Source organism: Corvus brachyrhynchos, unplaced genomic scaffold (assembly GCF_000691975.1).
Source record: "Corvus brachyrhynchos isolate BGI_N302 unplaced genomic scaffold, ASM69197v1 scaffold11, whole genome shotgun sequence".
NCBI lineage: Eukaryota > Metazoa > Chordata > Aves > Passeriformes > Corvidae > Corvus > Corvus brachyrhynchos.
The window spans coordinates 2,718,221-2,733,756 of NW_008236965.1; the positions used below are offsets into that span (position 1 = coordinate 2,718,221).

Here is a 15,536-nt window from a genome sequence, read left to right on the forward strand (position 1 = left end):
ACATTTTAGAAGCTTCGTAGTTAGAGATCAGTGTGCCCCAGACCCCAAGGTCCTCTCCAGAACACATTCTGTAAACCAAGATAGAACCATCCAGGGGGACGCTCCTTGGGGAGGGGGGCTCATTCGAGCCTCTCATTGGGGAATCTTTGATAGATATGCTAATTAGTAAAACCTATAATGTTATACCAGATCTTTTGGGGGTGTGCATTTTGGTGCACTTGACCTAGATGTGTGCACCTAAGGATCCTTAAAATAAATACCAAAGTAAAATCCCTTTTCCCCTTCTAACCGTGTTTGACTCTTGATTTTAAGACCAGGAAAAGGCACCAGCTGTACCTTGCCAACCCTGGAGGTGGGGAATGGAATGGCAGCTTGATGTGAAGCACAGTGAAAAATGTATGTAAGGTGGTTTCGGCTCTGTTCCGGGTTCTCTCTCTTTTGGGGATGCTCCAGTCTCCTGCCTGTCCTATCCCTGTGTGGAGAGGAGCACAGTTCCTCTTCTCTAACCCAGTCTTGGGTGGCTGGCAGGAGTTACTGGTTACTGGTTACTGGTTACTGGTTACTGGAGAGGGTAACATGGCACTGGGGGAGAACTGCTGGGAGAGGAATCTGCCCTTAAAAAGACTTTTAGGAATGGGCTGAACAAACATCCTTCAGAAATTATTTACATGTTGTTGAGTCTGCCCTGGGGGCAAGGGTGTGGACTGCATGACTTCTCACCCTGCCTTCTGTGGACACCCAAGCCTCTTCTGCAGCACTTTGTCACAGGAGTGCCTCCACATCCTTTTTCTGACAGGTTTGGAGATAGAGAAGTAATTTTATCCCTGGTTTTATCACCTTTCTTGAAGATCTCTGAAGGCCTCACATGGTGAGATTTAATAAGAGATCTGTGAAACTGCAATCTTGTCTTTGGACATCTTTTTAAAGATGCTCCTGTCTATGCACTGCAATTAGATGTGAGGAGATTTATGGTAACTATCTTGGTGTCTGGTGTCTGCAAGTGATAGCATGAGGGATAGCAGAGGTGTAAAATCAGTGTTTGCCATGTATTCCTCTCTGCAGTGTACAAACAACCTCTTTGACACATGTCCCATTTCCAAGTGTCCCACAGGTCAGTAGATTACTGCAGAGGAATTGCAATTCCTCTGTAACTCTCAGCTAATTTGCTAATGCCCTCAGAAGTTTAAAAGCCACTGCAGCTGCCTGTTGAACAGCCTGGGGACAGGGTGACTATTATTTAAACAACATACTGATGATCACAGAAAATCTACAGTGAAGTATATTTAAGGAATAATTTTTGGCTGGAAAACATAACCCCAAGCCTGAGTCTAAAGAAAACAGGGGAAACAGATCTTTTTCCTAGCCTTACATTCATCTGGCTGTCTTCAAGGTGTCCGCCTGTGCTCTTCCAAGGCTGAAGTTGTTGTTACAGCTTCCCAGCTGCTACCGAAGCAACTGTTGTTTACTTAAGCAAAGAGCCTGTGCATTCCTGGACACAGCTTCCTTTCTTCTGGTCAGGGAAGGGACTTATCCAGGGGAAAGTAAATGTTGCCAGCTGCACTGCTGACTTGTTTTGCTAGTGAGAATGTAACATTTTGCTTCAGGGCAAAATATCTGGTTATCTTATTTTCTGCTAGGAAGGATGCTTTAGAAGTATCTCTTGGCTTGAAAATTAATATTCAGTAGGTGGCATTTGCAGGTTTTGCACAGGGCATTTGGGGGTCACTGGGATTTGGATGCTAAAGAGATGTTTCATGGAATGAAGCACACCCTGGGTTTGTGACCACAGATGTCCTAGTGACTGTACAGGTACTACAGGCAGCCTCCTGAGCCACAGTGCTCCCAGTGCTCCAAGCCCCATGGCTCTTGCCATATCCCTTCCCCTCCAGATACTGGCACTGAAGCAAACTTTGTGCCATGTGCTGAAAACTTTTCAAGTACTCTTAGTTTCCAGATGAGCTGCAAAAGGGAGTCCGGTTGGAATACATTCATTTTGCACCACAAAGCAACAGTCCATATGAAACCACCCGACACACCAGCCAGCTTCCTGCTACTGGGTTTTCACAGGCAATGTATGGTCAGAAAACTCTCAGCAAAACCTACAGAATTGGCTTACACATCCCCACTAGGGTTCAACTGCATGATAAAACCTTACAGTAATGGGCCTGTTGGGTTTATGGGTGGAGGGGGTGGAGGAGGGAAGAGATGCTGCTTTATCTGTATTACTCCACATCACAGATGCTGACAGAATTATTGATTAGAACTCACGGCTCCAAAAAGACCCAGTAATGTAATATTTTTAAGTTGGTTTTTTTTTCCCCTCTCAGATGTGATGTTTTCAATAGGCTCCTTAGATATGGGCTCTTTGGGGACGTTGTTAAACTTGCTGCTACTAAACCACAGTCCCAACCTTCGGTTTGTTCCACACAACTCTCCCTGTCTACTGTCTCCTGGAAGAGCCCATAGCTGCAAGGTCTATTGCTTTACAGGTACTCTAGGACGATCGAGGGATTAAGTTATACATTATGTAAAACTACCCTCTAATCCTCTTAGTGTGCATTACCAGTGAATGGCCTGAAATAGGCTCTCACTAAAAGAGCCCTAACATTCACTTTCTTGATGACATTTTAGTATCTGAGGTTTGTATCATGGATTTTGGTGCTGAAATATTCAGTACACCATCTTCTGTCTGCTGCTAGATCCACTCACGTGTCTTAGTAGAGTGCTAACAAAATTACAGTTGGTAAAGCAGATTACATGTTTAACTAGTAGCGAGACATGTATAAAATAGAATTATATATTTTCTAGAGTGACAGAGTCACATGGATTTTTTTGTTCCTTTTTTTTGTTCTTTTTTGTTTTTATAAGAAAAAGAAACAGCTATAAAACCATGATTAAAAATGTTACAAGGGATGATCTCCATTTTAAAATAATGATACTTTTAGGAAAAAAAATGTGATTCATAACATAAAAGTGTTTGGAAAGCACTTGGTTGCTGTGTACTGCCTTCTTTCCCAGTACAGTTTGCTATCTTTTATATAGTCTTGCATAAATGTTTAGATTAGGGGAGAAAAGAAAAATTAAATGTGATGGCAAAGACTTATAAGAGCTGACTCACTGACTTGAGTTATTGCTGTGCAGAAAGTTTGTAAAGCCTTTACATCCAGCGAACATTTAGTGCTACTTCAGCCTTGACAGTTGACCTTTCAACATGATTTGGTTTAGCCACAATAATTGCAGCATCTGCAGTACAGGCGATGCAGACGACTGCTTAAGAACCCAACTTCTTCCATTAGATCTTACTTCATGCATCTACAATTTAACCTCTCTTTGCATGAGTGTGCAAATTCTCTCATATAATCTGTTACAGGAACTGAGCAAGGTACAATACCCCGGCTCTTTTTTTTTTTTTTAATTTATTTTTAATTTCTCCCATAATTTTGAATATTCCTGGATTTAGCTTAGAGAAGGGAGGGGAAAACCTCCAATCTCCTTCCTCTCCCCACACACTTAGTCAGTACTGGTTTCTTTTTGTTTCCTCAGTAAGACCTAGTGTAAAAAAGCAGCCAACAAATCAAGTTAGACTGTTGTAATTTGGTCGACCACTCGGGTGCTATCCATATCCACCATTTCAACACACTCTATTTCCTCACGGTTTTCAGGATTCTTCTTCTCTTTCCTCTTCTTCTTGGAGGGTGGCAGGAAAGTCAGTATCACAGGTAAAATGGCAAAGCAGTGAAAGAAGGTGACTAATGCTATTAAAAACAAGCACCTGAACAGTGTACGGGTCAGATTTGAAGGCACAGCTGCAAGAGGAATCAGACCAACAATATAGCAGAGGTAGCTCTGCAAAATAGCTACCCCATGCACTTCCAGGGCATTTTTCACCCATTTAGTTCTTGTGAACTCTTTGCCCAGGACAAAGGTTGATAACAGTGGAGCACAGTTGTCAATTGTATAATTAATTCCGTAAATTAAGCACAACACAGAAATACAATCTAGTTCCACTTTCCACAAGGTCATAAAACCTATAACTCCAAATTCAACCGAGGCAACAGTTAGAGTGAGCCAGACATTGATCAGAGAGTCTGCCACCAGGAATGCAGAGAAGAAGAGCAGAAATAAAGCACTAATGCAGGAGTTTTGTAAGGGGGCTCCCACTGAAGAGGCATAACGATCCATGTACACAAATGATGGATTGAAAACGATGAATTTCACCTTGGAGGTGAGAGAGAGCTTCCTCAGGGTCTCCAGGAGGTCGTAAAGTTCTTCCCTCTTGGTTTCCATTGTCTTGGCCACCAAGAACATCCTGGAGGCCACAACATCAACTTCATTGTTGTATTTCTTGGAAAAGATGATATCCTCTGAAAAATGGGCAAACTGAGGGGTCTTCAGGAAGGAGTTCCTCAACATATCAGTGAAATTCTTCTTGGGCAATCCAGTAGATATGTTGAGTTTCCTAAGGTAATTTAAGTAGCTCTCGAACCAAGATATCCTCACAAAGCCCTTGGTATACTCCAACACATCCTCCTGGACACTGGTGTTCCAGTACTCAATCGACTCGTAGATGTAGAACCCAATGACCGGGCTGTAGTTACTGAAATACTTCTGCTGGGCAGTTGTGTACTCAATGGTCCGAGTCGCAGTCGCTACGATGTTGCTCAGGTCTGACCCCTCACTGACCTGCAGGTAGCCCATTAAGGCAAAGGAAATATAAACAAGGTAAAAGAGAACTACAAAAGGCTTGACGTAAGTGTTTGTTATCCAGTCACAATAATAGCGTTTCAGGAACCACACCAAAAGATGACTCTCGTAAGTGTTCGTTTCCTCTGAATCATCCGTGTCCTCACTGAATTTGGCTGTCAGAAGAAACCTATACCATGCAGGCTTCTCTTGCAATACCTCTGGCTTTGGTACCTTTCTGCAGAAGATACTATGCTGGTAGTTGTTTTCTATGTAGCCAGTAAACACCAGGCTGGAACCATAAAAGGAGAGTACATAGAGGTAGTTGAAGAAAATTGCAATACAGGAATTGCAGCAGAAAATCCTGGCTGCTTCAATGTTAGTGAAGGGACTGGCACCTATTCCAAAAGTGACCAGGTACATGGCAGTGGTGAGAGAAAACGAGAGCATGGAGTCTGCAAATACAGCTGCAGTCCTCTCTTTAACGTGTTGGTCTTCTCTAGTTTTTCTCCAGGAGGACAACATTTCAAAAGTCCCATACAACCCATGACCTACAACAGAGAACAAAGCGAGTGTTTAAAGTACAAATCCTGAATTACATGGAAAAATGTAAAGTGGACATGCTAAAAGGCTCAAAGGAGACACAGCTGGATGCTACCAGTGCTTGAAGGAAACGTTCTGCAGAAGAGAGAAATTATTATGGAGGTATAAACCACAGAAGTCTGTTTGCTACCTGCCTAGCAAACCTTACTGCCAGTGCTTGAGGTGAGTTCTGCACCGCTGGCACAGGATTCATGGGTTAAAGCAAAAGGATTTTTTTACTCTGCTTGGCTGTTTTGTTTCATTATTTCCAAGTGCCTGTGATGAAAGATGCTTTCAGATTAGTTTTTCCTGGTGATGGTATCTTGACCTGTGGTGAAAACAAAGATATATGACCTTGAAGTGCCTATTCTGGAACCAGAGAATTAGTTGGCTGCTTTGCAGAAAATCTGTAAAAAATGAAAATTCCATATAAGCTGAAAATTATCAATTAAATCAGTTACCGATTTCTCTAATTCCTGGACAAACTTTCCATCAGGAAAAAGAAATCCTAGAAATGAAACAAACAAATAAAAGCACAAATAAATTTTAGAGAAGGAGAGTGGTAAAACTGATATGGAGCTGCTTAAGGCATTGGTCTTCTTTATATATCTAAGATCTTTTAAAACCAAATACAGCCCTATTTTTCTTGGCAATGCCTACATTTTGTGATGTATTTAATTGACTCTTAAAATGGATATACCATTCATGAAAGGAGAAGAAAACCTGTTGACTTAAAATCCTGTGTTTAACCCCCAAGTGCACGTAAATCAGGAAAAGTACATGCTTTTAACTTAATCCCTGGTTGGTCATCTTCCTCTTACAGTTTCTATGTTGTGAAGATGTGTTTGGAGGACACAGACCTCTGCTCTCTCGTAGTGAACCTGAGCTGGGAATGCAGCCATTGACCAAATACCAGGTGAGAGGGGCTTAAGTAAATGTAGGTTGATGATTTACACAGACATAAACAGACTATAATCTTTGTATCACCCCTAAAATGTGAGATGGTAATATTTTCTCATAATAATTCATTATGACGTTCATCTTTACTAAAGAGATCCTTTCCATCTAATCCCAGCCTCTTTTCTGCCTTTTAATTCCTCCTCCTCCTTATTCTTTTGCTGATTTTGCTGTCACTTGTGTACTTCTCTGGTCTGCTCTTGGATTATCTCCAGAAATTCCCAAAAGCCAGTCCACTGTGTTTTGCTCTTACCCATCTTCCCTGATAGTATTAGATAAAATGATCAGTGCTAAATTAGCTGCTGATAACACTGAAGTGCAATCACTGGACTTTTGAAGCTCATGCTCCAGTCAGGAAGGTCAAGGTAATTCACAGATCTCTCTTAGAATTTCAGGCTGTCTGCAGAGTACCAAAGTTGCTGTATCAGCTCTGTTCTCTCCACCTGTAGACAATTATCACTTTTGCTACAAGGGCTATAAATACCAGTCAAGAAACCTCAAGCAAATGAAGTGTTTTGAAGAACTGGAACACCACAAGATATATTAGGAATGTTAGAACTAGATGATCTTGAAGGTCCCTTCCAGCCCAAACTATTCTATCATTCTATGAGTCTATAATCATGTTTATTCTTAAATGCCTCATACAGGCTAAGTATTTAACTTGACAAAATAACCCTTTTGTGGCCAGCACCTTTAACTGTAGGGGCAGTTGTAGCTGATTCACTCCACCCTTCCTGAAATCTGTATTTTGACAGATGGCAGAGCTGGTCACTCTGCTATGCTGAAAAAAACAGCTATGGAGTATTTTATAAAGAAATCACAATACAGAGCTCACAAGATGAGACAATAGGACAGCTGGTGTATGTCCTTATCACCTGGTATTTAGTGTAACAAAGTCCATACCCTCATGTGTATCAGATATTTTACCTAGAGTCATGGTATGCACCTCAAATGTCCAATCTGTAGCAGTATTACAGACCTGGCTTTGGCATTCATCTTAATTTTCCCCAACAATGTTTTACAGCTGCTTTCAGAGGCCAGGTCAAGACTGTCAATTTGATAACTAGCACTGTGCCCCCTCTTAAAGCTAATGGGGAATACTGGAATTCCCCAGACATAAAAAGCACAATCAGTGACAGGCACCCCGTTGCTAATTATGCTTCAAATATTTCTGGGGAAAGCTATTAAGCTTGCTTTCAGTGTGTTCTTTGTAAAGACAGACTGACCTTTATTTAAATGTAACTGATCACTTGCCAAAGCAGGGAGTGAGAGGTTTAATCCATTTATGGCTCCCATGAGTCCTGCAGACAGGCTCGTCTGTGAATTTCACATGGCATCATACGCATTAGCGTTGAGTGAGCAAAACAGAATAAAATGAGGTCATTGAATATTACAAATTACTTCCATTATGAGCTTTAGCTATAGCATGTTTTTGTAAAAAAAAAAATCAGTGCTAATAGGCTCTTGCCTAAAAATACTCAAATAGCCATATTAATTTGGAAACCCTTTGACTCTGCAATGAGAGAAGGAAATTAGAGCTAGTTAAATATGATGCTGAACATGCCGTTTTAACAGGTATAAGATTTTGGATAACGCCTGATAATACGACTTCTGATGCCACATTCTTTCTTTAAGCAGGAAAGAGAAAACCACAATTTGCTCTTACATAATCTTCAAGACTACCCTAAAATGGAATCTGATTTAGAGAGCTGCTCAACTAAATGCATGAAGAGGCGTCACCACATGTGCTCCACAAAGCCAAGAGAAAAATATTTGGATACTCTCCTATTTTAGGATAGGTTCCTTTTGTTGTTTGCTACACAATCTGTGCACTAGGAACTGGTATTTTCCTTCAGTTGTACAGTTTGTGATTTCTCTGTCCATTTATATGATAGCTACGGAATTATCATTTACCTTTAAGAGGACATGCCTAAATGACAAAGTTGCACACTTTTTGCACCAGTGGCACTCCTGACCTGATCCAGTTTAGTCTGAGAAAAAAATTAGGCCCAAACTCAAGCACAAATTAGCTTGGCAGTCAAAAGATTAGCTGTATTTAGCTGGGATGGGATTTACCTAACCTAATTTACCTCTCTAAATACTGACTGTAAACACAACTTGGGTAACAGTCTTCAACACAGTAACTCGCAGATGTTCATATAAGTCTAGCCCACAAAGATTAGGGCAGATATCTCCATGGAAGCATTCTTTCACTTCTATGTCATTTCAGAGTTTTCATTTTTTTTTACATCCCTAATCAATTTGCACCAATTAACTCTATTTCTCTCGCTATCTACTCTAGGTAATATTAATGAGATGAAGGAAATTTTTTCCTTGTAAATAAATTGTGTAATTGTTTCAACTGATTTTCCCTTTTTAATAGAGATTTAGCCACAAATCTGTAATCATTTAGAGCAACTTGTTCATTATTCACGGTCATTCAGTAAATAATAAATATGAATTCAAACAGCTAATGGGCTACTGGAGATGTTTACCTGCTGACATTTGCTGTTATGATTCACTGGGCATGCCCTACAGTCAGGCTGTACAATCATGAGCTTACAAGAAGTACACAGAAAAATGGGATTTTTTTAAAGAAAAAGAGGTTCAGGGTCAAAGCAAAATGTTAAAGGGATAGGAGAATGGTATTGGACAAAATGGGGATAAAACTTTTTTTCTTATTCTCTTTTTCTGCTACTTTGCATTTAGGAGATACTCCTACCATGTGTTGGAGGACTGAGAACAGGACTTTAATAGCCAAAGAAAATGAAGAAGATAATTACTGTTAATGCTGAGGAGCTCACAGGTTTTTCAGCCTATGGTGGGCTACATTTAATTTTAGAACCTGATAATAATAATAATAATAATAATAATAATAATAATACCAATAAACCAAATAAATTACGCCTAGCTTAAACACAGCACTTTTATGAGCAGCCTGAAAATGCTATTTAAAAAGTTTCATTTGCCTCCTTCAGAAACAAGTCTTGCAATTACATATGCTCTGCAAAATCAATGCAGAGCATAGATGAGAAAAAAAAGCACTTGTAGGAAGCTGTGAAAACTAAAGCAAAATTTTCTGTTCCTTAAAATTATCGAATAATTTACCTCATTTTTAAATACTACTAATGTGCAGGCACTGAAACTGTTCTTTTTAGTACCATTTTCAAACCCCAAAAAAGAAATGCATCCTTTCCCCTGTTAAGTGGTTGCTCAAGCAAGGGGCCTTTATGAATTGGCACTGGCAGCCCAGGCTTAGTGCTGGCTCTGCTCCTGACTGGCAAACAGTGAAACTGAAGCAGAGAGAGATGAAGGGATTTAAGCAGCCCCAGAGCCTGTGAGAGGGCAGGGAAGTGACCTTCAGGTCACTGGAGTCACAAATCAGTTCTCTTATTTGCTTGGTTTAATTGCCTACCTGGAATAAGGGCTGCTGCCTGCTTTTATAAAAAGACTGAGGGGTATGTTCAATTTTGCTCTAAAATCATGTGAAGTTTTGATCTTATCATGATAAGATGAGGCTTGGATATCCAAAAAGACTTAGTCTGTCAGAGAAATTAAGGGGAATGACTGAGGTTTTTGGTTCTTCTTTTTGCATCATTCTTCTTAACTATCTATGAAAGTTGAGAATAATAGTACACTGTGGGTCTCATCTGGTTTGTCCTTATTATTTTGAAGGTTGTATGTTTCTGCATGTGTTTGATGCTTGAGTAAAATCTCTCTGAATAAAACACCACTTACACGTTGTGAAGTTCCAGTCTTCTGTGTGGAAGGCTGCATTTCAGGGGTAATGGATTTTATCAATCCCATTTTAATGCAGAGGCACACAAAACACTAACAACAACAGATCTGCCCCTCAGTGAGGCTGAGTGCTGCACCAGGATGTATGGTGCCCATTAACTGCCACAATTAACACCAATAAAGCAACAAATTGTTTTCCAGAGGGGGCAGACTTCACTAGAGGCAAAGCTGGGCTATGGGGTTTCTCCCTCTGTAGGCATTACTTCCCTTCTCCTACAGAAGTTCTCTGCTCCCACATGGCTACTAATTCACCTGTTATAGTCTACACTGACTAAAAGAATGGTGGGGATTAGAAAGTAGCCTTTTTTTTTTTTTGAAGGTTACTTTTTAAACGAAATCTTTTCCTGATGCTGATGGCAAAAAAGACCATCTGAAATGGGTAATGACTCATGGTAGGATATATAGGAGCCTTGTAAACTGGGGGGGGGGTGAAAATTTGAAGTGGAAGCATGGTCTGATGGAATTTCTGAGGTTAAGTATGGATTTTGATTTAAGGTTTTTGCTTGCACTGTAATGGCTGCATCCTTGTAACACTATCAGTTCAGCTGGACCAATGTTGTCCCACTCAGGTTGATTTAAGCCTGAAATCACCCCACTGAATTGGAGCACTTGTCTGTAAGAGGAATTTAGTGTGCTGTGAGAAAGGGTGTGAATGTACAGAGGGCAAATGATGTTGCACCAGCTTTCTTTGTGGGTATCTGTGAAGCACAGCCTGATTCACATTCAAAGTGGAGTGAAATATCATCTGCAGAGACAAACAGCAGATGAATTAACATGAAATAGCTAGGATGCTGTAAATTCATATCCCAGCTTGCTGCAAATGCAGGCAAGGTCTCAAGAACTGCTCTTGTGCAAAAATAGTACAGAGGAGATCAGAAACATATCGCAGGAATTGCCCTTTCCAAAACGGTACCTGCAATAACATATGATATAATGAAGGTGCAATGAATTTTCCTAGCTGACAGTATTAAAAATAACAATGTACACTGCTCAACTCTAGGACTGCTTTCCACAGTAATGTCAACAAAGAGACTGAGATAATTTCCCCCTGCTGACTTATTTTTTTCCAGCTAGATCAGTGATCTCATCAGCTCCCATCTTCTGACAAGCCAAGTGAAACCGCTAATCCGGACTCCCTTTGTCACAGGAGTTGTAATCAACCAGTTGTTGACTAAATACCCGGCCTGCCTCATGTGGCCTCTCCCAGCAGGCACGATTTCAGCTCGGAACATATAGCAGGCTCAAACTGCTACCAAATATGACAGGCAGAGCAAGAATATTTGCATCCAGCTGAAGCAAACATTTGGCTCCATACTCTGTTCTCACTAAAATAATAAAATACTACAGCTAAATGAGATCCTTCAGCATGCAGACAGAATCAGCACCAAGCCTAATTTATACAACACTTTTCACTGAGTGGATAAGAGTTTACTGGCAAGGGTGGAGCTGACCAGCTATACTATCATTAGCATGCTGTTGGAACAAACTGTGGGTTACCCTAAGCAATGTCCAACTTTGTCCTCCATAAATGGTGCTGCAATACCCCAGTTTTGCTGCGTGAATGTCAGACCTGAAGGAGGGTGTGTAATGCTGAACATCCCACAGTGCAGACTTGTCTGTCCCAAACATTTGTGCTGAGCTGAGAAAACACACTGTAAATCCTACTCGCTTTTCCTACACTTGCCTGTTTGTGGGAGCCCAGTTCACAGTGTAGAGTAAAATCCTAGAGGGTACTAACATCCTGTAAGGTACTCATCTAAACAACTGTGTTTCCAGGCAGCAGTGTTCAGCTCAGGGGAATTGTGACTAGGGGACTGCAGGCTGTGGACAGTTAAATAGTCTTAAATGCTTCCTCTCTCTTTGGCAAAGTGATTGAAGTCCCAGCCACACAAGCGCAGCCTGACCTCATTTTATACCTCCAAGCACAGGCTCAAAGGCCAAGTAAGCCTGAATGCTATGTGCAGGCATGGTACATGGATTCAGGACACGTGAAGAGCAACATGGGAGGGGATGTACTGGTATAAGAATAGGCTGTACATATTGCTGTGCTTTATTTACCTCCTGTCACATAGACTCTACATGTACTGTAACTGAATTACAGGTATGACAACATACCTCAAAAACATGATGACAATCCTGTTGGGTAGATTCAGTATTTTCAATTATTGTTTTAAAGGCTACTAAATTTTACTCATATATCACCTAAGATGTACTATGGCTGCAGGTACTAACACCTGACTTGGGATCTTCCCAAGAAAGAAACATACTGAAATTAGGTAGGTGAGCCTGTTAGGCATCTAGGCATGAAACCATTTGATCACTCTCTGGTTTTGCTTTACATTTGATTATTAACCATTAACCCTCAAGTGTCAGGCTGATCTCTCTATATATATTATAACAGCAATGGCCATCCCAGTCAGAAAGCCCCAGGCATGCCCAAGTATTCCTGAACTTACTACCAGCATCAAAAACACAGTATCTTGGTGCATTCACACCAGATTAAAATCTGCCTCAGTCTCTGGAGAGAGAGTTGTGTTTTGTGCTGTATCTACTTGGCAACAAAGTAAGAGAAACTAAAATGTTTAATAATATGCTCTCAGAATCTGCTGTGTTTCACAGCTGTGGGCGGCTGTGCCCACAGAAACACACCGTGAAGAGAAAGTGTCCCCGTGCAGCACACCCTGGCTTGGTTGGTGTGCGCAGAGAAGACGCCTTCAACTGGTGCTCAGTGCTTCATGCTGGGAGACCACAATGGTATTTTCAGTCGTAGACCCTGCTGAAAGACTCTCCGGGCCATTAAGCCTGTACTCAAATTGCTTAATGCACAGTCAGGAAAATGGGGTGTGTCTGGAAATCCAGCACAAATTTGATGCCTCATTTAGGCCTTGTGCGGCACTCCCAAGCACAAAAGGGGGGCAGGTTCCTCACAAGACTCGTACAGATCTGCTGCACCGGAGTAATTTAGATCCCAGTCTTCTGGCAATGAATGTCTGCCATATCCTACATTTTTTAACTGAGCTTTTGGAAATGGAGCACCCAATCAACTCTCTGTTCTCCTGTGAAACTCTGTTTTGGTCAGGCATAGCCCTTTTGGACCAATATTAAGAAGTACACATTTGCACAAAGTGGGCACGGACAAAAAGAAATCACCCCCTCGGTCTCACCCTAAATTGTGGAGATGCAGTCAGCAATGCTTGGGGTACATGGTGCACCCCAACTATAAACTCTCCAGTAGTATTTTTTATTGTGGCAAACAAACAACGAGCCAATGTTTTAGAAAATGGTACAAGTCACAAGCTAATTTTAAAACCATGATCTATGTATTACTATTGAAATGAAAATCATTCCACATATAAATCTCTAGCTTTGAAGAAATACAAACACAATACACAAGACACACATAAACATTCTGTAATTTTTCTACCTATACAAGGGGAAAAGAAACAAAGAGCATGAGAAGTATTTTAATTAAGTAGAATTCTACAATGCCTTGGTATTCATAATCCTAGACTTCACCACAATCCCTAATCAGCAATGCTGGTAACAAGGTTCACCACTTTTTATTTTTGGAATATGTGTATTTTAAAGCTATTCACTAAGAAAAAAATCTTACTACTTAATACTGCATTTTCAAATTATTTTTTTAAAGCATACCAAATTCTGTTTAAATTAACAGCCTCCTATTACAATGATTATACATGCAATTCACCACTTACGTGGTTAATCCTGAATAGTCCCATTGATTTCAAGAAAATAAAATTATTGATTTAGGTTTTGGGAGAATTATGGATGTTTTTATTGTATCATCCTTTTTTACTTTTGAAACAATGTAATATTTGAGATTTTGTTGTTACAGTGATAGCAAGAATGTCAGATAAACACATTTTAAAAACAGAGATACATTTGAGAGGAAACTTGAGTGGCTCTTGTATTTTGATAAGCAAACTAACTTATAGTTCAAAATATACTTTTATATATAAAGAGAACATTTAATTCCACTTAAAAATCAGCAAAGGCTTGTTTTGGCATTTAAATAGCATGCTGTCAGCTCTGTTTAAACGTGTCACTTGCTTTCCTCTGTTTTCACAAAAGACCTGGCAAAAGTTAAAAGTCATATTTCTTTCAGTGCAACAGAAGGAGCTGCGTGTTATCAAAATTTGGTTTTAGCTGCTGGAATATTTATGTCTGCATGGCTTGCTCATCTACTGACACCCCAGACCTTGTGCAGATCTGAACCGAAAGCATTTGAGCCAAACCTGTGCTGTATGTGCAAATCTGTGCTTCTGGAGCAAGCACCAGGGGAGCACCTGACTCTGGCCTCCAAAGGGTCTCCGTGCCCCAAAGTCCTTCCAGGAATGACTCTTCATCCCTTTAGCTCAGACACATCAGAAAATCCCCCAGGAAGCAGAGTGCCCTGCGTAAGGTGTTATTTGAAGAGACAGGGAGAAAGCCGTGTGGAGGACGACCGGGGGTCTGCTCGCCACTGCTGCTGGCATGGGGTGCAGACCCCAGGGTGTGTGGGGAGCCAGGACCACCCTGTGCACCAGGGGAGCTGTACAGGATGGGAGAGTGCCATGCCAGGGCAGTAAAGGAATGACAGATGTGTCTGGCAAGATGAATTTCCCCGTGGAGCATGTACCTCAAGCCTCACTAGCTGAGGACGTGGTCAGATGTGGAGTTAGTATGTTAAGAAACCCAGGCTCATCTCATACATGACATGCTATAACTTGGATCAGCAGACAAAATTGAAAACTGATTTTCATCATTAAGTGATTTTTGGACAGATTTTATGCTTGCTGTGTAAAAGAAGCACTTAAAAGTGAGAGCCTCCTGCAACCACCTGTGCAAGGTTAATGTTTACCATGTTACAGAACAGCCAAGTAACATACAGCAAACCTCCTGGAGATGGAGTAAGACATAGTGGGTACATCTGGGGCAAACACATTTTAAATCTGCTTTAAATTTCTAAGGCCACAAGCTAAAATATCCTTTGCTTCTAGGAGTGTTGACCCAGTGCAATATGGGCCAGTGGAATATGGATTTGTTTACCACACTTCAAGTTTCCCCTTTTCTGGTGAGAAAGCTACAACCACAACATCTCAGGCATACACTTAAATTCTCCTGTTTAAGTGATGTTTGTCACTACTCTTACTCATAATATACAGATCAACCATATGTGAAACAAAATGTTCAGAACGTTGCAAAAGTTCGGTTAAAGCACATCCAACCTATTTTTACTGATTAAAAAAAAAAGAAAAAAAGAAAAAAAAAGTAATTACAAGTTTGGAACTCAACCTGAGCTTTTCACAAAGCATCCATATTTATTCCAGTTCAATTTAATCCACCTCTGGATGAAATCATTCTCCGCCAGAGGTTTCATGACCTGAAAATGACTGGTCCCCTCTCTGCACACAAGCCTCTAGGCTATTCCCTATTTGGGGCTGTCATTTATTTGAAGCTCGCAGTGTGCACCACCTCTCTCACAGACCTAAAAAGCAGTAACATTGGTTCCTGCT

The 15,536-nt window shown here is 40.8% G+C and overlaps 1 protein-coding gene across 1 annotated transcript in view; it reads right to left on the minus strand.

Annotated features, from left to right (window-relative positions):
* Positions 1-440: 440 nt before the first annotated feature.
* The window catches only part of PTCHD1 (patched domain containing 1), a 25,196-nt gene continuing 10,100 nt past the window's right edge, over positions 441-15,536 (minus strand). The window contains exon 3 of the mRNA XM_017728389.1: positions 441-5,234. Coding sequence (XP_017583878.1) covers positions 3,580-5,234 — 1,655 coding nt within the window. The 3' untranslated portion in view covers positions 441-3,579. The remainder of the gene's footprint in view (positions 5,235-15,536) is intronic.